The 23,965-nt window shown below is 47.3% G+C and overlaps 1 protein-coding gene across 3 annotated transcripts in view; it reads right to left on the reverse strand.

Annotated features, from left to right (window-relative positions):
• BDNF (brain derived neurotrophic factor) overlaps positions 1-23,617 on the reverse strand; it is a 37,475-nt gene extending 13,858 nt beyond the window's left edge. The window contains exon 1 of one of the 3 annotated variants that reach the window (XM_061479179.1): positions 23,163-23,617. In XM_061479179.1, the coding sequence (XP_061335163.1) occupies positions 23,163-23,165 (3 nt within the window). In that variant the 5' untranslated portion in view covers positions 23,166-23,617. Of the gene's footprint in view, positions 1-4,401; positions 4,621-22,276; positions 22,717-23,162 lie in introns of those variants that run through there. The other 2 variants (XM_061479181.1, XM_061479180.1) reach the window with 2 other exon arrangements.
• Positions 23,618-23,965: the final 348 nt, after the last annotated feature.

Raw genomic sequence — 23,965 nt, forward strand, 5'->3', positions numbered from 1 at the left:
ATATCCAGTTTAACTTTGATACTTATTTGTGAAATCAGGAACATCCTGGATCTAATGAAACCAAGCTAAAGGCTGCTGCGCTGATACATTAAGAAAAATCAGGATTCCACCAATTATCTACTGAAGGATGACCCCTATCGATTAGACTTCAATAATGGGATGGGGAACAACCTCCCCCAATTCAATCCTTAAGGGAAGAGTTCTACATTGCATTTTTTTTGGTGCAAGCTTTAGACGTGCTACCAAGTCTCAGCCGCAGCTGTAAGAAACACATTTGACTTGCAAACACTTCTTTAGGTGTAGTCTAAAGTTCATTCAGCAAATGATTTACTCAAAGTGATGCTCCTCATTCACTTATTTCCAAGGAAGACCATAAAAGAGTGGCTACCTGCATTGATAGGACAGGATTTGCAGGTACCACCTCAGTTACAGGGTTAATTAAAAAACAACCCAGCATGCACACACTACACTGCGGAGTAAGAACAGTTTGGACCGGCAGCCTCACTTGCCAGAGCCATGACATCCACGAGCAGCGTGTTTGGCTCGTGAATCTCTAGGTGGCGGTAGCTGCTCAGATTTTGAGATACCGAGCGATGCTTACCTCAAATTTAGCAACCAGTATTCCTCCCATACTCCTAGAATTGCCTTTTCTAATTTGAAATGTGACCCCCTCCCCCATTTCTTCATAATTTATAGTAGTCTGAAGCTGAGTCACAAGGATTTCTGCATTTTCCTAACCAAGTACACAAGAAAAGAAATGAACTGCCAAAGTATTGAGGTAATTTATAGCGTAAGGCATTGAGAGCTTCTAGTCGATCAAAGGACTCAGAGAAACAAACATAAGAACAATCATGCCTTCTGTTCTGTAGAAATGCCACGGCCAGAAATAACTGTCCTAATTAACTGGTTTCAAAAAATGACTTCGCTGAAAGATACAATATTCTTACGGAGGAAAGTATACAACTGCTACAGCCTAATGGCAGCTGTCACTGGGGCATGACAATTCCCTATATGAAGTTTCCTTTTACTTCCTCTGGTTGTCTGTGGTGCTCATCTTCAGACAAATGTATCCATCCATAACACTTAAATTTTGCTATAACAGGACCTTCTGCCACCACTAGTATCAGTGTTACTAAAGGATTACAGCCACATCAGAGCAGCAGCATCCCAGCCAACCCTCTGTTCACAGTTTATAAAGGGCAGAAATTGCGTTCAAGATGAGGTTGGCTTTGTTTTTTGGAAGCCTGTTGCCTATTTAGTCAAGTCCATAGGACCTTCAATGCTTCAGACTGTTCCATGTTGATCATTACTGCTGGGTGTAGCAGCCAGTCTATAGTTGCCTGATAATTAGGTCCTGAATGTCAAAAAGGAGGAAAACATGCGCCTGACCCTACACATCCCCTCCACTTTATGAACATGACCACTTGTCCATGCAGAACAGGACAACTTTTGCCAACAGCGCTCTTCATAGGACAGCTCAGAGCCTAGAACTGTAAGCAAGATGGCCAACATAAGATTATACCAGAGGACAAAGGCCATAATATAATGGTGACGCCAATAAGTCACACATGTATCTCCAAAATTAAATCACTTGTTTTCTGTTATTGTATAGTCTAGTATCTCCAAATCAAGCAGCATAAGGATTTATATTGATAACATGTATGTTTAAGAAGGCACCATGGCAGAGTTGCCTGTATGCACTGCAGAGCAAAATCTGTTATTTATTGTTTGCATTACCAGAGCACTGAAGGAGCCCTTGCCAGGTACCAGGAACAGCACACAGACAACACTACCTCTGCTCCAAAGAACTTATAGTCTAAGATAAGACTGAATAATGGGTATGGATAAGGAAGGGAAACAGTATGATCTGCTGACAGACAGTGGGGACAGCCTACCAGCCCCATCCCAGCTCAAACATCAGGCAGTTTGCTCAGTGCACAGCTCTATCTTTTCCCAGTGGGTACCCCAGCAAACAGAAGAGGTTTTAGCACCTTTCTAGCTGGAACCAAAGACATCAGGTTATTGGGTTACCTCTTCATTTTGGCAAATACACAAAAATAGCCTAGCTTTGGTGCTTTTAAGAGCTTCTTTTTAAAGGGTGTTCACAGCTAAGCATTAACAAGAATGCCAGCATATGAACTGATCTAAGAAATGATTGAGTTTCCTAATTAAGCAGCATTGTAGCTATTTAGGAGGAACCAAGCACTCACAACATATGCTTGAAAACAGGTCAAGACAAGTTAGCAATTAACCTATTAAAAGCACATATCCTCTTCTACTGGAGCCTCCACCAGTTCACACAATGCCTAATGTGAGATTTCTAGTGTAGGCACAGGGCACATTCCTAGAACAGCATTTCAGCTTTTTATACAAACCAGGGAGGCAGATATGGGGAATTTTTTTTAATAGGACCACATTTACTACACATCATCATGGAGACTTGCCCATAGAAAGGATGAGAGGGTCTCCTACTTTCTTGCAACCTGCTTATATACCTGCACCCCAGCAGAGAGCTATTACCTGAGCTCAACAGGTAATGCAGCTTCTTGCGTTTTCTTCACTGTAACAGCAGAGGAAGAGCTGGAGAAAGTGCTACAGGTACTGCAAGGACTCTTAACTGCAGCTACTTTCAGCTTAGTACTCTTTGCTGCATGCAAAGCTTTTAAGCAAAGGCACAGATCCTTGTTTTCTGCTATATTCTTTCACATTTGAACAAGCCTTTAAAATCCTCTGCATCTGCGCACTACATTTTGTAATATTGCAGCACACTGTAGTACTCCCATAGCACTATGCTACAACATAATGCCTTTGTGTTTAAAAGCATGCTGCTTGGAATTAAACTTTTTTTTTTTTTTCCAGTTTAGCCTCACTCCCTCTAAGGTAAAAGTCCTTTCCCATTTTCCGCCACTGCTCTATCTGGATTATACCGATAAAGCGTTCTTGATCCTTCTGACCCGTTTTACCCTGATTTCACAGCCATATAACAATAGGATCTACCCTGCAGCTCCGGAAAACAGAGAGCACTGGTGACGTGAACAGAAGGCATGCTACTTACAAATGGGTTTTCCCAGCCGAGGTTCAGTGGAGCTGAACATTAAGTGGTAGTACTACAGCAGAAAATTGTTGTGAGTTGGAGCCCTGCAGAAAGGCTCCTGTATCTAGTCGTATTAAGTAAATAGCTGAAATGTCTACCTGCTCCTTCAAGGTATTAAAGTTGAAACAGAGCCATTGCTTTGCCCTGAGACCCAAGTGAGAGGCGGCGGACCCTTCCCTTCTGCTGTCCAACAGCCACTCAAACCCAGGGACGTGAAAGCTGCTCCTGCCTGCATCCAAAGACAACCGAGGAAATTAATTTTATGTCCTCATCGCGCCATGAATTAAAGATTACAGAAACACTTGCTGAAGAAAAATGTATCGCCCGGATAGATTCCTTGCACTCATTAGAGCGGCGTTACTAGAAACATAAATAAGTAGTGACTATTGATCTCACAATAGTCATGACCTCAGAACAGCAAGCTACAAGAAACTGAAAAGCATGTTTTAACCGTAAAATACAACCCAAGGTGCAACTGCACCCCTTAAAAATCAACAACCAAAGCAGGCATAGCCCACAGCGGTGACACCTTACCCTACTAATCCTGCAAAGGAAAAGGGAAAACGATCAGAGGGGCAGCGCCAGGGTTCCAAACTATTGATTCAGCCTTGCCAAGCACATCCACCCTAACGCCAGCTCCTCTCTGGCTGGGGCATGTTTTCCACACCAACACACAATGGAAGCCGGCGGGCAGGATCCATCCCGGCTCCTCTCCCTCCCTTCCCCGCAGGGGGTCGGCGGGCGAGCCAGAGGACAAAGCCCCCACGGCACCGCAAGCCCGGTGAGGGTGCCCGGCGTGCTTCGCATTCCAGCTTCGGTCCCGCTTCAACAAGTGCATCGCTCCCGTCCCTCAAGGCCCGGGGCGGCGCCCAGACCCCGTCCCTCTCCGAAAGCGGCTCTGTGCGCGCTCACACACGGCACGGCGGGGCCCCGACACCGGGACCCTCCTGCCCCGGCCCGTCCCGTCCCGTCAGCAGCTGAGGGGAGGAGGAGGCCACAGCCGCCAGGGGGCGCCGTCCTCGCAGGGCGCCGCCACGCGGGCACGCGCCCCACGCCCGGCCCCGCCTCGCCCCGCTCCGTAGCCGCTGATACCGCCGTCGGGGAAGCGCCACCAGCGTCCGCCGGGCTCCGCGTCCCGTCCCCCCCCCCCTCCCCCCGACGGCGACAGCCCCAACGAAAGCCCCGCCAGGCCGCCCACCCCGACCGACAGGTGCGGAAACAAAGGGGCGCGGGGCTGCCCCGGCCTTCCCTGCTCCCCGGACGCCCCGCGCCCGGCCCCTCAAGTTTCCCGGCGGGGCGCCGCGTACCTCGTCGTCCACACAAAGCCTGTCCGGATCCCCCCTCCGGAAAGTCACATCCTCTCCCGGGTGCCCAGTCCCACCGGCCGCCTCTCGCCAGCCCGGCAACACAAGCAGCAGCTCAAGTGTCTCATCCAAGCTTTATGAGGGGCGGGAGGGCAGCGGAGCCGGATCCCCCACCCGCGCCGCCCAACTGGAGCCTCCCGCCCCGGCCCGGCCCCGTTGCCGCCGCCGCCTCCCCGCGGAGTGGCTTCGCCCCCCGCCCGGACGCCTCCGGGCAGCGGCGGCCGCAGGCACCGCGCGGCGCTGACCCGCTTAAAGCCGCCGCGCTGCCCCGCTTAAAGCCTCCGCGCCGCCTCCCTGGCCCCGCCACCGCCCCGCCCGGTCCCCGCTTCCCCGGCGCCCCCCGAGCGGCGGGAAGGGCGCGGAGGGGCCGGGCCGGGCCGGGCGGGGAGCTGCGAGAGGCGGGGGTGCGGGGGGGATCGGTCCGCCCGCACGGCGCGGGATATTGGTTTACTCAGGCGGGTATTAAGCAAGCCCCATCCATTTAAATATCGCTCCATCGCTGACCTCTTCCGTAGTTTGCCTATTAAGAATGCAATCAAGATAATAACAGGCATTGCTTATTAATGAGCGCTCCAGGTAACGTTACACCGGTGACTTTCTGGAGGTGCGCAGCGGGCGCGGGTGCTCAATCCAGGCGGCCCAGAGGCGGCTCTGCCCGCACAGGCACCGGGACTGGCAGCCGGAGCCGCCCGGCGCCCGTCGGCCACCGGAGCAAGGGGCTGCCGCGGTGCCCGGAGGGTCCCTCCCGGCAGAGACGCCCCGCTCGGCCCTGCCCGGCCGCCCGAGGTACCGTTTTCCGTCCCCCCTGTCAAAAATCTGTCTGGCCTTAACCCCCTTCTGCCTGTGCACCCGATACGGTGAATTATTGATAGTGGAAATTGCATGGCAGAGGCAATAATGGCATCCCCTGATTGAGTAGCTCCATTTGATCTTGGTAAAGACAGAGAGATGGCACACTCCCCTGCCGGGCTGGAAGCACACACATGTGCCAGCGGGGCACAGCACCTCGTGCCACGGCTCACAACTTCATCCACATCCTGGCACGGGCCAGTGTGGCCTCGCCTCCCATCTCCTCACCCATAAATAATACCCGAGGCATTTGATTTTCAGAAGATACCCCATCTCTTTTACAAGTTGGTTGTAGAATCCCAGAGTGGTTTGGGTTGGAAGGGACCTTAAAGCTTATCCAGTTCCAACCCCCTGCCATGGGCAGAGACACCTTCCACTAGACCAGGTTGCTCCAAGCAAAGGCCTGTCCACTTCGGCATGCCTGTGGCCCTCTATACCAGGAGAAATGTGTGCAACTCATTGCTGCCTTCAGACAGTCTGATTGCCTGTGTGCTTTTGCTATGAAACACCTGCATTGATTAGATCAGTAAAGTAATAAAATATCCCAGGCGTTTGAAATCTGAGTACACCTAAGGCCTTACATATAAAACAGCTTTTAATATATATTAAGGGAAACAATCCTGGTGGTTAATATCCTTTGCAGCTTTAAGAACTTCTTTAAAAAGCATGCACACAGTACCACGTTACCATCCAGCAGCCTTTTTGCATGGTGGTAAGACAGCCCAGTTTTGATACCCTGTGTTCTTAAGATGATGCCCACAAATACTTTGATGATCTACCAGTCAAGTTTAATAGCAGCAGCAGAGGCTACTTTAATCAGCTGTCATGTAATACATTACATGCATGTTATTCCTGGAGGATGGCCTCTTCTCTTACTACATTAGGCAAGCAGATGAGCAGCAGCAAGTACCATGCTTTAGAAACACCCAAGCATTTGCTGGCTTGTTCTCAGGAGCGAAGGAGAAAGCACATATCCTCAAAAAGTCTGCTTGCAATCAGAACAAGCTTTTTAATTTTGGAATGGAAGTATGTTATGGACCACCTGACAAATCCTCGTGCTGTGGTGTGTGCTTTCAGCTCAGCTCTGCTAAGAACATGAGAGCCATCAATCCCGAGCAATGTGTGCCGGAATTCCCACTTTGCTCCAAACATGCTGCCTTTTGCCCCGGTGCAGAGATTTTCCTGGGGAACAGGCATGGTCATAGAGCTGCTGTATCTTGCTGGTATAATCAGCCCTTTGGGGATTATTAACTAGCCAGTGCTTGATTACTGGGAAAATTAAAAAGAGTGTAAGTAATGATATGTTTGTACTTCTAATGCACATACAAGCTCTGCTCCATATTTTTCAGTCAGGCCCTGACTTCAAGGAGAATTTTGTATGAATGAGCCCCAAAAGACTGGGCCCACAAGGGATTAGTTTGTGAAGCAACCGACGGTCATCATGCAGAGGAACTGCCCTGATAGAGCTCTGCTCCTTTGTCCACATGACATACTGTAGCTTGGAGATGTACGTGAGCCCTCTCCTTTGAAACCTGTAGGATATGTAGGATGCAGTACTCAGACATTCTCATGTTTCCTGTGGATTCATTCCCAGGTGACCCCAGAAAGAATTCTCTCTTGCCACATGCAAAATAGAATGTCTCCCATCTTCATTCACAAAGGTTTGGATTGTACAGGCATCAGAACTGAGTGGCACTCAAAAGGAAAGCTGCACCACAGGCTGCATGGGGAAGAAACGGGCAGGCAGGCCCTATCCTGATGATGCTGGGTTGGTTGATTCAAAGCCTCAAGCCTCTTGGTGTCACTGGCATGCCCACCTTACAGCATTTACCTTGAAACTGAGTCTTTTTCATATACCTAACTAGTTAAAATATTTTTTTTTGCATACACAATCCACATTTCACCCTTTTCCATTCAGCAACAGGGAAATAGTAAGAAGGAGTATGAGTTGTCAATCAACATAATGTTGATTTATCCCTGCAGCAATATCAGATTGCTTGCAGGGGGGCAAGACCATTGCTTTTTGCTGAATTCAATTTAAACTGTAGTATAGGCACTAATGATGCTGTAGATACTATAAAGAAGAAAGCTGAAGCACACACATCTGGTTTCTGTCTCAGTGGAGGTTGTGCATTATAGTGATTGATGTACAAGGTCCAAATTTACTGATAAACTAATTCTATGATAAAGTAGTTTGTGGGGCTCTTAAATTCCCCCATTGCAATTGTAAGAGAAGCAATAAAAAAAGTCAATATTTGAAAAAAGTAACATTCTTAAAAGTCCATAGTTAGTCAATACACAGCTGGCGATTCAGTCTCCCCCCACAAACATGTCTTTACACTCCTCATTTTATTCACATAGTATCTCGACTTGCTTTTGAACAAGAAAAAGGTCAAGAAGCTACAATTTGGACTGCTTCTCACTTGGTTGTCAGGAAATATAAACTAATCCTGATTACAGAAATGGGAATGCTGTTGAGGTACTTGGGTTTGACACTGGAGTATTTTTACTATTAATAATTTTAATTGGCTGAGGTCAGTTCTTATATCACGACAAGCATTTTATGTTTAATTATGTTTATTCATGTTTCCTGGTTACCTATCTTTGCTATTTTCTCACATTAAAGGGCTGGAAAGTTCATGGAAATAAACTTTTCCAACTCAAGTAATGCTAAAAATTGCAATGGATTATATAAACACCATTGGAGGTTGCAGGCACATTGCATTTGTAAGAAGATGACTGGGCTGTGAGGCCACTCTAATGATTCAGTGATCACAGCACACACAGCAGAACCACTCATACTCTACAGTAACATCAGCAGGTCTGGAAAACCCTCAGCATCTTTGAGAACCAAACCCAAATTCTGCTCAGCTATGTCAGGTCTTTGTACTCATCATCCAGGCTGTGACTGAGCGAGGTGGAGCGAGAAGGGGGTCAGCCAAACTGCGGCCACAGCTTCTCCTGGGCGTCTGCAGTACGTGTTAATGCCCTGGGGTTGATAGCACTTGGATTTCACAGCCTCGAGGTTTATTTCACATCCAAGCCGCAAAGAGTTGCTATGGTTCTGGTCTGCAAGTAGCTTGCTGGGTGGCCAGAATATACCCTGTGCCTTAAATAGCACAGGGTACTTGCTCTTAATATCTAGCATAATTTCACCTTTGGTGAACAATGTCTGCAGAGAGGCCTTTCAGCCTCATTTTAGCAGGGAAAGTATTTGTGAAACAGCAAAGACCCAGAGACCTTTCATTAGACATAGTTTGTAGCCTGCATGTGTAGGGGATAAAGCAGTGAAATCTATCCTTTCAATCACAGGCACTGAAACCACAACATTTTTGCTGAAGAAAATATCACCTAATAGCTCAGAACCTTCACCCTGCAGCTACAGCAAAAGTGAATTTGAAACTCCAACAAACAATTAAAATAATTGGTTTCTTCTCATGTCTGCTAGAGGTGCTCATGCCAGCTTTCCATCACATGGGGGGATCTGTACCCTGGATCTCATCCCATGCCTTCTAGTCAGGGATTTCAGCACAATTTATGCGCATGAAACCGCTCCTAGAACAGAGCTCTGTGGTAGGTGCAGATTAGTGTAGATTTTACAAACAAGGAAATGCATGTGTCTATTATATATAAATTCATTAAGCTGCTCATGAACATACTTGTTCGACGAGCATGCCCCTTTTGTGTTTGTTCCTTGCCACTGCTCGTGTAGTTGTCTCTACTGGCATCAACTGTCGCAGAAAAGCAATATGAATCATATGTGACAATTACCACATACATCAACTGATGAACACACGCAATCCTCCCTGTCCAAACCTCCAGGCTTCCCTTTTGGGGTTTTGTACGAACTCCACACGCTCCACCCAGGAAATCCCTCTTCCCTGTGCAGAAGGGCTGGGGGTAGCCCCCAGGATAATTCACTGTTCATCCTGACTACCTGGTCCCACAGCCAGTGTGGAGCTGTTGGCAGGCTGGCCCCGCACTGCTGGGTGGAGAGCAGCTATTGAGGATGGTGGCAAAGGCAAAAAGCAAAATAAAAAAAATAGAGAGAATAAAGAATGAATCCAGCCCAGCAGCAAAATGAAAAGTTGGGTTTATCATTTAACGCTTCGGCACTCACTAAAACTGGGAATTCACCTCCCAAGTGTGTCTGCCTTACTGCTGTCATTTTGGAGGCATTAAACACCCGGCACCTGAGCAAAGAGCAAAGTATCTGGGTTATGCCTGAGGGTGTCCAGTGTACCAGCTGTCTGTCTGACGTGCAGTGCAGAGCCTTTCCCCACTTGCCCCTGGCCTCCCTGCTAACAGCCCAGCCACGGCTCCATTGCAGTGGATAGAAAAGAGGGCATGGAACAACAACAGCAACAAAGCAGGCTCCGAGGCAGCCACAGACATGGGAAGGGAAAAGAAAATCCCCTCTTCCCCAAAGAGGTTGTGTGCGATTCCTCGAGATGAGGGAAACACGAGCCAAGTGTGGAATGATTAGATGGTTGGAGATGTACTCCTCTGATGAATCCAGCCATTGGAGCTCTGTGATTAAGGAAGATCAGAAAACCTTTGGTGCACTTGTGGGTGAAAGGTGTTGGGATTGACTCATCTCTAAGTATTCATCGGATTTCAATTAGATGCAATACAGTGGATAATTTTTATTATTTAAAGGGGTCAGATTGTAGGGGTTTGATAAACTTAGCCAGGCATCTTGTCAGAGTACGTATGTACCTTACCAAACCCTCCTCCATGTGTAACTGTGGAGAGCATATTTTGGGTATGTCCTAAGAATAAGCAAGGCCCAAATCCCCAGGTTTGCAGTCCTGTGAGTGCTCCTTTGTAGTTTATTTCTATTCGAGCAAATAAAATTTCCTCTGACATGAAGCTCAAGCCCTCCCTTCACCAGGTGCGGGCAGCTGTGTGATATTGCCCGGAGGGTGATGGGTGATAAGAGATCTAAAGCAAGCAGTCAGGGAGGGGAGAAGGGAGATGGCATGCTGTGCTGGGGGTGGATAGCTGTACCAGGGTGCCCACCACCCCCAGCCCAGAGCTGGCAGGAGGGATCCTCCTTGGGTACGCAGAAAACCTTGGGAATGAAAAGCATGTGTAAACATTAAACAGTTATTGTAGCTCTCCTGCCCTGTACTACTTTAATATTAAGGCATTTCAGACTGCACTTAGATTGCTGTCTTCATCTTCCCAAAGAGGTTAAGGTGCTTTGGCTCCATCCGTCTTTAAAGCACAGCCATGTCAATACTTTTAACAAGCTGATGTGTTTAAAGATGAATTCAAGATTTGTTTTTTTAAACAGGGTATTGAGCTATTTTACCTAAGAAGCAACTCCAGAGTTCAAAGCATTTTCCATGTTAAGCACCTAAAACATTAGAGAGAAGTATCTGAGAAACAGTAGATATTTTTGTTAAGTGCAAACTAAAATTACCAGTGCAGCAATAAAGATTAAATAAATAGAGTCCTCAAAATGAATCCCAGACCACATCATGTTCTCCTCCTCCAGTTACCGTGACTTGTGGCTCAAGAAACAAGTACTGGATTAGTCACATTAAAGCCAAAGTTCCCCTTGACTAACATGTTTCATTTGTTTGCTGTCTTTTCCTTTCCTTGAGCACTTAGGATTGTTAATCTCCCACTAATTTAATAGCTGGAACCATGATGTGTATAAACGTTACTACATTCCACTTTGGAGATTAATAGGCAGGTATGTGTCAGTCCGGCAGTTTTCACTTGTCCATGTAAAAGGGATGGTCTCTTTATCTGCGGTGAAGGAGAAATATTGATATATTCCTGAAATACTGATTCAGTAAATCAATACAAATGTTAAGCCATTTTAAAATAACTTTCCTCAAGTCCTCCATCATTTCTCAAATGGGAAAACATATCGATCTGTCTGTCCCAGCCTGCACAAGGACAGGGTGGCTCTTGAAATGTGGCAGTGGGGCAGGAGCATCCAACAAGGGACATGGGCACCACCACAAAACCCATGCAGCCAGAACATCAAGCAGGAAGAAAGCAACTCCACATGCCCCAAAACCCCTTCTATTTTTAGGGCTGGATGCAACTCAAAGACTACTCCAGTAAAACCCACCCCTGGCTTTGGTGAGACATTCAGTGGGGCCTTTTCTCAGTGTTTCAAGACTTGTGCCATTGGAGTATTCATTCGTAAACAACATTATCTACATTTATTTCCTGGACACTGTTTATTTTTTCATGTAGTTTATACAGCTGAAACGTAAACGCTTGCAAGGGACCAGTGGCTTTAAACACCCCTTTGCATTTCATTATTTAGCCTGTTTAATCTGCTATAATTTACTGCAACTCACAGTTGTATTATATGGCCTTATAGTGCCTGGACTTACTTGACTATAAAAAACACTGAAGTCAACAGGAATGCAAAGTATTTAAATCAGAGGAGAGCCAAGTGCTTGATTATCAGTGAGGACTCTGCAGCAAGGCAGTTAAACCCTTATTTTAGACTTGCATTACGTTGCAGTTTGATGCTTTACCCTGCTATGTGCTCCAAGCGGGATCCCTTCCCCTTCCAGGCATGTATTGTTTCTTCCCCTTTGGTTCCTTAATTTGGGTTAGATCCCATAATATGAAAAATATACTCTGATATTGCACCTAGAGCACATTGATGAGGCCTAAAGAGCTCCTCTGTGATGGGAATTAAGATCAAAAAGGATATGGAATTTAAATATTCAACATCTCTTCTCAGATATGAAACAGAAAAAAATGTTTTGATGCAAAAGTCATTGCAACAGAATATGTTACTTAGACTCTGGGACCATATTAGGGTAAAATGGCTTTTTAGATAGAAATTACACTGAGAGAAACTCCTTCATATGGAAATTATGACATTTTGTCTATTGCCTCTTACTACAAATGTTTAAAAGATCTGTTAAAAATATTCTTTTAAGAAGTTGTATCAAGATAAAAGAAAGTGAATAAGAACCAGTATAATTTAGAGGCTTATTCCTGATTAGTTTCCTAATTTAGACCCTGTTAACTGCCAGAAAATTGCACCACTTACCAGAGCTGGGGAAGCCTAACTGATAACACAGTTTATTTTGCAGTTTGGGACTGCTGTGCTTTTGTCAGGCCCTCACGCTTGCAGTAAATGAATGTTGTGTTAATTCAACGTACTGATGGAATTAATCTATTTCCAGACTCAGGAAAGAAAGGCTGAGCCTGAGTGCTAACCCAAACAAAAGACAAGTGCACAAAAACCACATTCTCGCTGTCTGCTTGACGAACTTTCCCTACACCTCCATCTGAGTTTAGCTGCTTGATTTTAGCTAACCATGGATCTTTACTAACATCGCACAAAGAAACATGGACTCAGGAGAAGGCAGGCAGCTTGCCCCATCAAGGTTTCAAATACAGCCAGGCAGGACCTACTGACAGACAGCTGAGGGATTGCTAAAATGGCTTTCCAGGAAAGTGGACCTTAACATCTGGGCAAGATGCATCACCATTTCTTTTCCGTCTGAGCTGCTCCTCCCATCAAATTTGTTTGTATTGGTATAATAGACAGGGTTTGGGGAGTATCCTCAGGTACCTAAAGCATCTCTTCTGCACATGCTTGAACCATACAATCCTATAGTTTCCCTTCTGTATCAATCACTTGCCAATCTATGTTGCCAGAAAAGAAGAGAGGTTCAGGCAGAAGGTGAGGAAAAAATTCTTTACAGTGAGGGTGGCAAAACACTGGCACAGGTTGCCCAGAGAGGTGGTAGATGCACCATCCCTGGAGACATTCAAGACCAGGCTAGATGTGGTTCTGAGTAATTTGATCTAGTTGAAGATGTCCCTGCTCATTGCTGGGGGGTCGGACTAGATGAGCTTTGAAGGTCCTTTCCAACCCAAACTATTCTATGATTCTATGATCATCATTTTGTCTCTGCCTTGCCAAGTGCTTATGATTATGGATAAGGAAAAACTTACTCAGCTGCAGCCCAGATGTCTCCTTTACAAGGGTAAAACTGTGCTGCCACTGAAGGATTGGTACTTGGGGGCTCAGGGATGGCTCATGACCATGTCCTGATCCCATCACAGCAGTGATGCTGCCCTAAAGCCTCTGAGTGCCTGTGTCTAAGAGGCTGTGCTGTCTTTTTCTCAGAAGAGTCAAAGGTGGGGTTGGACAAAGCTTGAGAAGAGGTTGATTAAACTAACAGCAATGCCAGGTTTCAAGCGGAGCACCTGAACACACCATGCATCTGCCAGAGACTCCTCCATGGGGCTCCTTCCCTCACTTCACACAACCAATTTCCTCTTCCAGGGGCTCTCCGTGTCCTTCCCACCCTTTCCCCATGGTTACCTGTATCGTGGGCTCTTTCCTCCAAACCACCTTCTTGCACAGTTCCCCATCCCTCCAGTCTCCGTTTCTCTGGCTGTAGGAACAGTGCGTGGCTCATTACTGGCTACAGGTCTGCAGCGAGGGTGAGCAGCAGGCTATTGCTATGGGAGGTATTAATGTTCATGAGCAATTAGCTCTGTGAGCTTCAAGGAGATAGCTGATCCTATGCGCAGGGTCTCAGGGGTTACCTCAGCCTGCAAGCCATGTTGGGAACCCAAACTGGGAGAGAGTAAAAGGCAAACTGATCCAAATGAGACTTGGCTCCATGGTTACACCATCCCCAGTATGTCCTAGACGAGCATGTGCTGAAGTCTGCCTGACTGTCCATTGCTGAGAGGGAACTGGCATAACTCACATCATCATCATCATCATGTTTACAGCCTTGGCAGAGGTGAGCTAGGAAGTTCTGCTGCTAAAAAGAGCCTCAGGCAGCTGTCACACACAGGCAGCAGCTGGTGAAATGGCCTCTGGTGGTCAAGAAAGCGAGCCAGTATGTTGCCTTGGTCTTGCCCTATTGCTCTTGGACGGGCTGACTTGCCAGGGGATAGTACAGAACCAAAAGAAAACCACTTGGAAAGGTCCATCATCTTTGGCTTTCCTCCTGGCCTGAAGTGTATGCCTCACATCATTCTGAATTTCCTCCCCATTTTGTATGGAAAATCCTTATGGATAAATGAATATGAAATTCTGGCTGTTGCAAATTAACTTTCTAGCTTTGCCTTAAAAAGGGCGCAGCCTTCTTGTAGATATTTTGGTTTCCTTAAAATTTGGGAGCCAGCCGAATTTTCTTTAGGGAATGCTGTGGGAAATCTTTGATGGGAAAGTAGATGATAAAAATAACTATTTGGTGCCAGAGGCAGTAGACTGAGGATTAAAAGCCCCTCTGAAGTCAGAGACATTCAGGTATTTGAAAGAGCTCAAAAAAAAAAAAAAAGGCACAAAAAGCAGTGGGTATCCTGGGCTATGACCATGGTTGGGCAGCTGATGACTGAGTCTAGGTGAAGGATTTGGGAAGAGGAAAACAACAGGTGGCGGGCGGAAAAGGCATGAGAATCAGATCTGCCTGGGGAATAGGTGGTGGATAGAGTGACCGACTGCTGATGTGGGAGCAAATGCCGTGGAGAAAGAGAAGAATCAGGTGAATCTATGATTAAACTCTCCTTCCTAAAAAAACCTAAGACCCTTAGACTTAAAAGTACTTGTTCCCTTCAAAGAGTATGAGAGGGAAATGTAACAGATACTAGTGGTGTCACTTAGAAAGGTGTTCAAATACCACGATGAATGACGAGTATGGTATAAAGACTTAGAATAACTTACTTAGTAAACCAAATTTGTGACATGAAAAGAGATTCACGTGAGAAATATTGTAAGATTCACTTCTTGTGTAGATGCCTTTCTAGAATCGATAGATACATTATTCCTTTTTCTTGTCCGATACAATGAATTTTCAGCAATGGAATAAGGGGTGTCACACTTCAGGCTGCAGCAAGCGACACGTACACAAACAAAAGAAACTTGAGATATATCATCATCCACTGGCAAATTCCAAACCCAGAACTTAGCCTCACTTAAAAAACTGCTAGGGCTTTCTGTTTTCCTGTCCGATACTATTTTATCAGATACCTGTTTACAATAATCATCCAAATAGCTTGTCAGATGCTTTTATGAACTTTTGGCAGATGTGAATGAACATGTATTTGACAGAGCCAGCTCTCCACCTAGGCAGTTCCAGTCTCTTGACCCTTGCTCATGACTCCCACTGCATCCCATTTGCAGTAGAGTTGGTCAGGTTTCAAAAGGTATTTGCTGTCAGAATCAGCTGCCCCCCTTTTTTTCTTCCTTCCTCTTTTGGTAACCACCTGTTGCCCTGAAACCCATTGACTTTTCATGATGCATTTTGTTTTGAATCTGAGTATTTTATCAAAAGTCATTGTCAGACTTTTGATAGTAGCTTTAGAGGAAAATACTGAAAGATTGCTTAAACACTGTGTAAAACAATACAGAGCTGAGTTTGTGTTGAAAATGTTGGGGGAAGGGAAGGAAGATCATTCTGAAATGTCAAATAGTTTCAAAACTCTGTCTACTTTGTCAATGTGTGGCCTTTTCTGTTTCCTCTGGGAAAATCTGAATGGGAGCTAAGAGACAGATACAGAACGACCAGCTGGCCACCATGCAACCTTCTTCTGTTGCTCCTGTTGTAAGGAGTGAAAGATGTAAAAGAATAAAGAAACCTGAATGCAGGATCAGGGCTGAAGTCAATACTTTGATATTTCCATAGCTGTACAGGTTTACGGTCTCTAATATTAAAGTAGCATGTTGCAAGAGTGAATACGTTAACCTAATCATTCGCAAGAGTTTCTTAGAAAAAAGAAAAAAAAGACGCTTGAAGTTATTATATTATTATTATCATCATCATATTTTAATTTATGGTAATTTTTACCTGATTCAGTGCTCAGAGAGGAGTTTGATAACATCTCTGTATTGTTGATGAACAAATAGAGGAAAAAGAATGGGAAAGACCTGCCACAAACCACCAAAGATGCATAGGAACTAAACTTCATGAATGAAGCAGCCAAGGAACCAGATTCGTTGGTCTTCCCTCCAGTCTGTCCTTAGAGAGGACGTATGACCACATGTACAAAGCAAACCCGCTGGACACTACCCTTGTTCTTGTGCTCTTGGTAAGCAGATGAGAGAAGGGTTAATCCCAAAGTCTTCCCACTGCCAGGATCCCTTCCTCCTCGGCATGCCTCAACTTTTTGTTTTAAACTGCTTCAGCTTGTATTTTATCATTTGTTATAATAATGGAGTCTAGCAAGAAGCTTGTGGCCCCATAAACTTTACACATAATTTTAACTATGTCAGCTTTAAAAAGTCAGTATCTGCCTCATCAAAGGGCAATCATGTCCAATGTGGGTGTTTGTGCCAATTGTGTTTTGAACTGCAGCAATAATCCAACCAAACCATGCAAAAGAGCTTTTCTACACCCACATTTCTTAATTATCATCATGAGACTGAGGTAGTTGAGACCAGATCTATAATGCTTTCTGGATGTCAAAATGCCCACACACCTTCTGTAATACTTGTGCTACCATCCCCCTTTTATATTGCTTTTGGCTGGTCCGTCTAATTACCTATCACTGTAACTGTTTGCTGCATGATTCCCAAGTCCCACAAAGGCTTGTCAGGAAGAAGGGGCTCTGTTTAAGAAAATAGGAAACAGCTTGTTCGATGAGACCTTCTTAGCTGCACCTATAAACATTTTAGTGGGTAATAAAACCCCTTTGGTCTCCCTTCAGAAATGAACCATTATTTTTTTTAGCTATCAGGTGAGACCTAGAGCTTTAAAAGCCTTTGCATACATTGCACCTGTAAACAATGTGTTTTCTTGCGAACTTTGGGCTCTACTATCTGTTTGGAGAATAAATGAGTTCATCATTTTTGCATGTGCTACAGTCAATAAGGATCTGGAATAGGAAAGTAGTGAAAATGTTATGACTTAATGAACATGTTGCGTAATCATTCTTGCCAAATGTCAAAATAAATTGGAGGTCAGAGCGTACAGTTTACACTTGTTAAACTAGGGGCTTGTGTGCTATTTTGGGAAGGAAAAAAAAACAAAAATGGATAGACCAGACCATGGAAAGGCAGGGGGAAGAGAAAGCACACACTTGGCCACTGATGGCAAGACCTTGGTCCATTACAGTCCCACCACTAATATTCCCCATGGGAGTACAACAACTTAGGACCATGGGGAAACCATTTATCGACAGCAGAATTGGCTCTATGGCGAATGCCCCAGCCTCAAATCTCTCCACCAGCCAAGGAGGAGCAGGGGCCAATCTCCCACAGCCCTGTTAATGCCACAGACCAGACCTCTAATCCCTAACCCCTGCCTCCCTGGGAAGCGCGGAGCTGCACTGCAGGTGAAAACCAATCACATCCATTAGGGACTTCAAAAGGCACTTTTCATCAGGATATTCTGAGTTCGCATTCTGCCATGAAGTTCAAATGACAACGGGAATAAAGTGACTGGAGCCAGATTTCACTTTTGCTGGAGGCTGTTGTGAAATTCCTGTTCACTTCTACAGTGAATCTCATTGAATCCAGTTTTGGCATAGAGGTACTGAGAAAAGCAGGTTTTGCCTATTTTATGCAGAGTTTTCTGTTTGTCCAAGCAAGGAGTACCTTGAAAGCTCCAAGTTGGGAAATATCTACACAGCTGAAGGCCTGATTCCTTGAACACCAAAGCAGGTCATGGCTATTTTCCCTTTGAGATTGCCTCAGGAAAAGACCAATTAGGATTACATGATAAGCAAAATTACTCCCATACTTATGTGATTAGGAAAACAGGACTCTCAAACAGCACATTCAAAGAGAGATCAAAGCAATGTTGTTCTTTTGCGGTTAGATTTTGACTTATTTATGGTTTTCCCCATTGAGTATGTGTTCTAGCAGCACTGAGAGGCCACAGGCACGTGCTTCTTACTCCACCTCTACTTCTAGTAATGGGAGTGCCACAAAGGTGCCGATATTTCTTGCTGCTTGCATGAAATGTGTGGATACATGTACTTTCATCTATTTTGTTTCATGGTACAGGGAGGGGGGAAAAATCCTTTTCATACACCTACATCTATCACATAGCAACTAAGAATAGAAGCAATATTGAGACAGATGGAAATGTTAACGGTGACAGCTCACAAGCACGAATCACACATTTGTGAAATAATGAAAAGGGTGGGCAGTTGTTATATGAACCCCATGTCAGTTGGTATGTTTTCCTGGCTATAATTTTTGCAAGAGTGCATCTCAGAGATATTTTTGGTTAATGGGAGAAGACGGTGCCTTGCCCTGCCCTGCACCTTGCTGGCATGTGGGTGTAGGGATTCACTGAGGCAGGCGAGCCATTTGCTTGCAGAACTGCACATCAGGCATCCTGGGTGCTGCAGGATGTCCTCTGACACTTCCCTGCCAGGGCATTTTAGTATTCCTAACCATGTGGTGGGAGAGACGCAGACAGGAGGTGTAAAACCATTTGGAAACCCAAACACAAGGGAAACACGTGATACTCACACTGGTTTCAAACCCTTACTTCCAGGCATACAAGGATTAACTTTTTTTTTTACGTATCATCTGCCTATGTTCTGTGGTGCCTCTTACCAGCTGGACTCACTGACCACGAACTAAAATGGGGATTATAAAGCCAGCCCAGTGTTTCTAACCCACGTTTCTCAGTTCTTTGTAGTTCTTCATGCCCAAAAAGCCATAATCCCCATTTCAAGGACTGCCTTGACAAGCCTGTTGTCACTAGCCCCAGTTTCTTAGCCCCAATCTAATGCTAGCTCAAAGGGGAGTAAGCTGTGAAAGTGCCTGTCCGTATGGATTTTACCTTGTGCTACCTGTCTCTTTCCCAGGCCTGAGGAACCTACTGATTTTCAATGACTTTGAGAGGTACTGTTTCCTGCAGATGCTGTTTAATGAACTTGACGTGGCTATTTTTTGCTGGAGGAATGAACTAGATCTCCCGAAATCTTATGGATGCTCTCTTTGTTTGCGTATTTGATTAAAAAAATTCGAACAGCTACATCTTTGAGCACTCTGTGGTGATTTACTGCAGTGATTCATAGTGAGACTTACAGCTCTGAGGAAAATCTGTCCCTCAGGATTCATCCACCTTTCCAGAATTTCTCATGGCAGAGCAATCATACACCACCGTATTTTGGAAGCAGCGTATGGTTACTAAATGGCAACCAGTCTTTCATTTTCTTGGAGCGTTTCTGAGAGCTCAACAGTATCAGTGTGATAAAGAAACAAAATAAAGGGCCTGCCTCACAAAGGGAAATGTGTGCATCCAGCCACCTCAGAATAATGAAATACTAGACATAATCCTCCAGCACACATGTCTGTGAATGGTGACCACCAAAAATAAATAGTGAGGACTATCAGACCATTTGAAATGGGAAGTTATTGAATGATGCTAAAAATCAAGTGAATATCCAAATGGAGAGATGCCAAGAATGATGAAGTTGGAGGGAGACCATGCCTACCTCAAACACCATATGAAAACAACATCTCATGCTGGACACAGACACCCAGCAGCCACTAGACCACTAAAGACAACACTCATGGTATCAGGTAAAATAAAAGGAAAACTATAAAATGGAGCAAGACAGACAGCAAAACTTTGCAAGACAAAAGGATAGTTGAAGGGGATGGGACATTTTACAGTATCATAACTATAAGCGATGAAAGGTGGTGATGAACCACCACCACGCTGGTGACAGCTCTTGGAGAAATAGTAGATACTAAAATCAATAAAGCTACTTGCAGATGAAGGTATGAGTCACTGTGAGCAAATGTGACCGAATAGGGCCCAGTGTCATTTGTTAGCAGCCTTCCATCCCATGCGACTGCAGAGAACTATTAGAATTCAACACAAACATAGCAACAGAAGCAGAAATACTGGAGTGAAGAGGGGGGTTAAGAGCTGGAAAAGAAATAATGGGTGTAAAATTAAAATATAGGAAGATATACAAGATTACCCATGGAGTGGAAAATTGATACAAATAGAAACTCCCTAGCAACCTCCTATATAACAGAACCATTTTGGGGGGGAAATGGATAGGTCTTAGTAGGGCTCATCACCAGTAGAGCACGGTAGGTGTATTCAAGTATTAATTCTACCACCTGACTTTTCCATAGAGTAAGAAAAAAAAAGATCAGGGGAAGTTTCATCACGAACTGAATGAAACCGAGACTGCAAACTAGGTGTGTATGAGTTTTATCCAGCCTGCCCATGACGGGTGCTTCCAAGACCCAGCTCTTCTCGGGCTAGTTTCTCCTCACCTTGGAGCTCCCAAGAAGTGCCTCTCATCACATCCTGATAGGCATTCCCAGAAAATGGTCTACGAGGGGAAATGTAAAAATACATAGCGGGGATCCTCCCCGGCGCCGTCCCTGGGCTCCCACCCGCACATCTCCGCGAGAGGAGGGTGCCTGCTTTTCTTTAATGATAAAAAAACACCTTCCCCCCCTCCCCGCCGCGATAGGTACTAACGCAGAAGAGAAGCCAGGTGACGGAGTTAGTGGGATCTACCCCTGGTGCCGTCCTGCAGCACGTCCATTTTAGCTGTTTATCCAGGGGCTGCTATCGACTAGCCTCTCCCGGGGGATGGGGATGGGGACGTGCGGCATCCCCGGCCCCCTTCCCGCAGGATGGTGCCTCCCGGCTGGGAGGCGGTCGCCGTAGCAACCACGGCGAGGACACTGACACCCACAGCGGAGGGGGGAGCCCGGCCCGGTGCGGTGCGCGGCGGGGATGCCGCGCCGTCCCCCGCGGTGCCAGCCCGCTGCCTGCCGCGGGGTTCCCTCCTCAGCGGAGCTACGTGCGAGCCGCGGCGGGAGGCTGGGGGGGGGCACGTATCCTCCCTCCTTCCCTCTTTTCTTCCTTCCTTCCTCCTCACCCGCTCCCTCCCTCCTTCCTTCCCCGGCGGGCCACGGCGCCGCAGCGGGGCCGGCCGCGGGGCGCCGCCGGTTCTGCCGCAGGGAGCTCCCGTCACCGCCGCGCAGTGGCGAGCTGGGCTGAGGGGAACCGGACTCCCCGCTCCGTGTCCCCCTCCCCCGGCGGGGTGCTGCCGGTGTCCGGGAATCCCCATAGCGCGGAGGTGCAGGCTGGCCGGAGCAGAGCGGCGGAGGCAGCGTGGACTCCTCCTCCGCGGGAGCGCACCCCTCCGCGGCAGCATGGGCGGGGGGGGGGAGAGGGACACATCTCCGTGAGAAGCCGGAGAGCCCCAGAGCTTCTCTACCTGAGAGCACTGCCGCTACCGCCGCTGCTTCGCCAAACTGCTGACTTTCCAGAGCTTATTTTTAGCCCGGAGACTAAATATTATTAGCTACCTTTCTACGTAGGAAGAATCGGAAGGGGGGAGGGGGTAGAGGGAGGCACTAGAGAGAGGGAGATGAGCAGAAAGCTTATCCGAATGATCTCCAGGTGGGGGGGGGGGGGGGGAGCTGCCTTTGGGTTTCAGGCTTGTCAAACCCCACCACCACCCTCCCTTTAATTATAGCAAAGTAACTGCGGATATTGTATCATCAGCAGTACATTCACGGCTCTCCCTCCCAGCCGATGGTTGCGTACACAGAGGGGCCATCAGGACTCCCTCAAGCTGAGGACCAGCTCATTTCCATGTAGGTAAAGATCAGATGCGTCTTTTTATCTATGCAGGATCAGTTGTGCACAGTGCTAGCTAGGGCTCAGCTGCATCTCTTTAGCTATGCAAAATCAACTTGCATCCTTAGCTAGAGGGTTAAAAATAAATAAATAAAAAAATCCGTTGCATCTGCTTATCTAGGTAAAGCTCAGTTGCGTCTCTGCCCAAAGCATGCACACGCACATAGAGAAGAGATTCCCAGATTAAAATCAGACACAACTTAACTCAACTCGTAGTACAATCTCACCAAGCTTCTCCTGCCTTTTCTCGCCTCTGCACACCGAGCAGCCAGCAAGGTAACAAAACTAAAGACTAATGGCAAAGAGCAGGCACCCATCCCCGCGCCGCGGAGGGGGAGAGGCAGGGGCCGGGGGGGGGGGGTCACCCCTCCGCTTACCTTGGTCACAGCTAACACCACGGGCAGTGGCTAGATCGCGGAGATAAACACTGGCATTTCCCAAAGTTGACACCGTCAAACCAAGCCCCGGAGCTTGCAAGACTCTGTGGGGTCTGGTTTTGGGTGTTTTATTTCCCCTCCTCTCTGTTTCCTATTCCAGCCCGCACCACCAGGAATCCAACTTCGCCCAGCTACAGCGGGGCGAGAGGGCGGCGGGCGGAGAGGGGAGGGGAAGGACCGGGAGCAGGGAGAGGGGGGGGGCGGAGGGGAAGGGGAAGACGGCGGGGAGAAGCCGGTATCAAGTGCCAGCAGCTCCCGGAGCCCGCAGGGGCGCGGAGCGGGGCGCGGAGCGATGCGGAGCAGGGCCGCCCCCGCCCGGTCCCCGCCGCCTCTGTCCAGGGTGCTGCCTCCGCCGCTTCGCGTCCCCCCGCGCCGTCACGTGCCGCGGCCGCGCCGCTCCGCACACCGCGCCCCCCCCCCCCCATCTCCCCAACCGCTCCCTCCCGCGGAGGGCCGCGGAGCGCGTCCGTCCGCGTGTGTGTGTGCCCGTCCCCCCCACCCCGGCTGTCAGCCGCGGAAAGAGCCGGGGGGGGAAGGTAAGGGGGGGGGGGGGAGCTCCCGGCGGCAGCTCCAAGTTTCTCAAGCGCGGCGTCTTCATCGCAGCCTTAAATCAAAGAGCTTTGCGATTAAAGTTACACCGTCTAAAGCACAATTCCCCCGGCCTCCGCGCCTGACATGCTGCTCTGGTATAGTAAGTGCCAAGAAAGCCGAGCCCGTGATACCAGATACTGTCGTTAAGCAACAACTCAATCTTTTTCTTAATTTTGTTGTTGTTGTTGTTGTTGTCTCTCCAGTTATAAAAATAGGGTTTTTTATTGGTACTCACCATTGTTTCTTTGCTGTCCTGGAGACAGAAGTGTCTTAAAATCCAGTCTCTCCAACAGATGCTGGAAGGTAATGTGTCTTGTTTGAAGTCATCATGTGAGAACTTCTGCTTTGCTCAGTGGATCGCCCACCACTTGGTGTGACTTATGAATCTAATAACCCTTTGCAATATCCGCAAGCTTAAACTCTCCACCACCTTGGTGCCTACAGAAGACAGAAAGCAACTGGCAGGGAGTTTTAAAAACCTATAGATTTACGCAAACGCCTTAGCTCAGAGTCACGTTTCCCTTTGAGTTATTACGTGAGCTTAATGAATGAGAGGGGTTACCAGCTAACAACGGTATAAAACGTGATCGCAGCCGCCTCCCAGGAAACCAGAGCGGGACGGAAAGTTCCCGAGGAAAGTCCTTCCCGGCAGTGGAGCCAGCCCTGGCTCCCGCCACCCTCCGTCCGCCTCCTGGCCCGCACCGGCGGCCGGCCCCAGAGCTCTCCGCTGGGGACAGGTAAGTAAATGTTTGCCTTTTGGGGTTTTTTATTCATTTATTTTTAAATGTCACGTTCACTCCGGCTCACACCGGGAAGCGCTCCAGGGACTTGTTGCATCCTACCTCCTGCCGCAAGAGGAGCGTGGCAGAGTTGCCAAGACGAGTTCCTTTCGGAAACCCCTGCCTTTCCCAGGCGCAAATTCCCAGCACCTCCTCCTTCCCCCGCTGTGCCCCCCGGGGCTACCCCACACCAAGTGGGAGGAGGGAAGCAGGGTGCATCCCGGGACCCGGCCTTCCCCTTCTCCCCTTCCTCGCCGCC

This window comes from Pezoporus flaviventris, unplaced genomic scaffold (assembly GCF_033815535.1).
Source record: "Pezoporus flaviventris isolate CSIRO_AGI_PZ_B2104156 unplaced genomic scaffold, CSIRO_AGI_Pfla_v1 ptg000143l, whole genome shotgun sequence".
In the NCBI taxonomy this organism is placed as follows: Eukaryota; Metazoa; Chordata; class Aves; order Psittaciformes; family Psittacidae; genus Pezoporus; species Pezoporus flaviventris.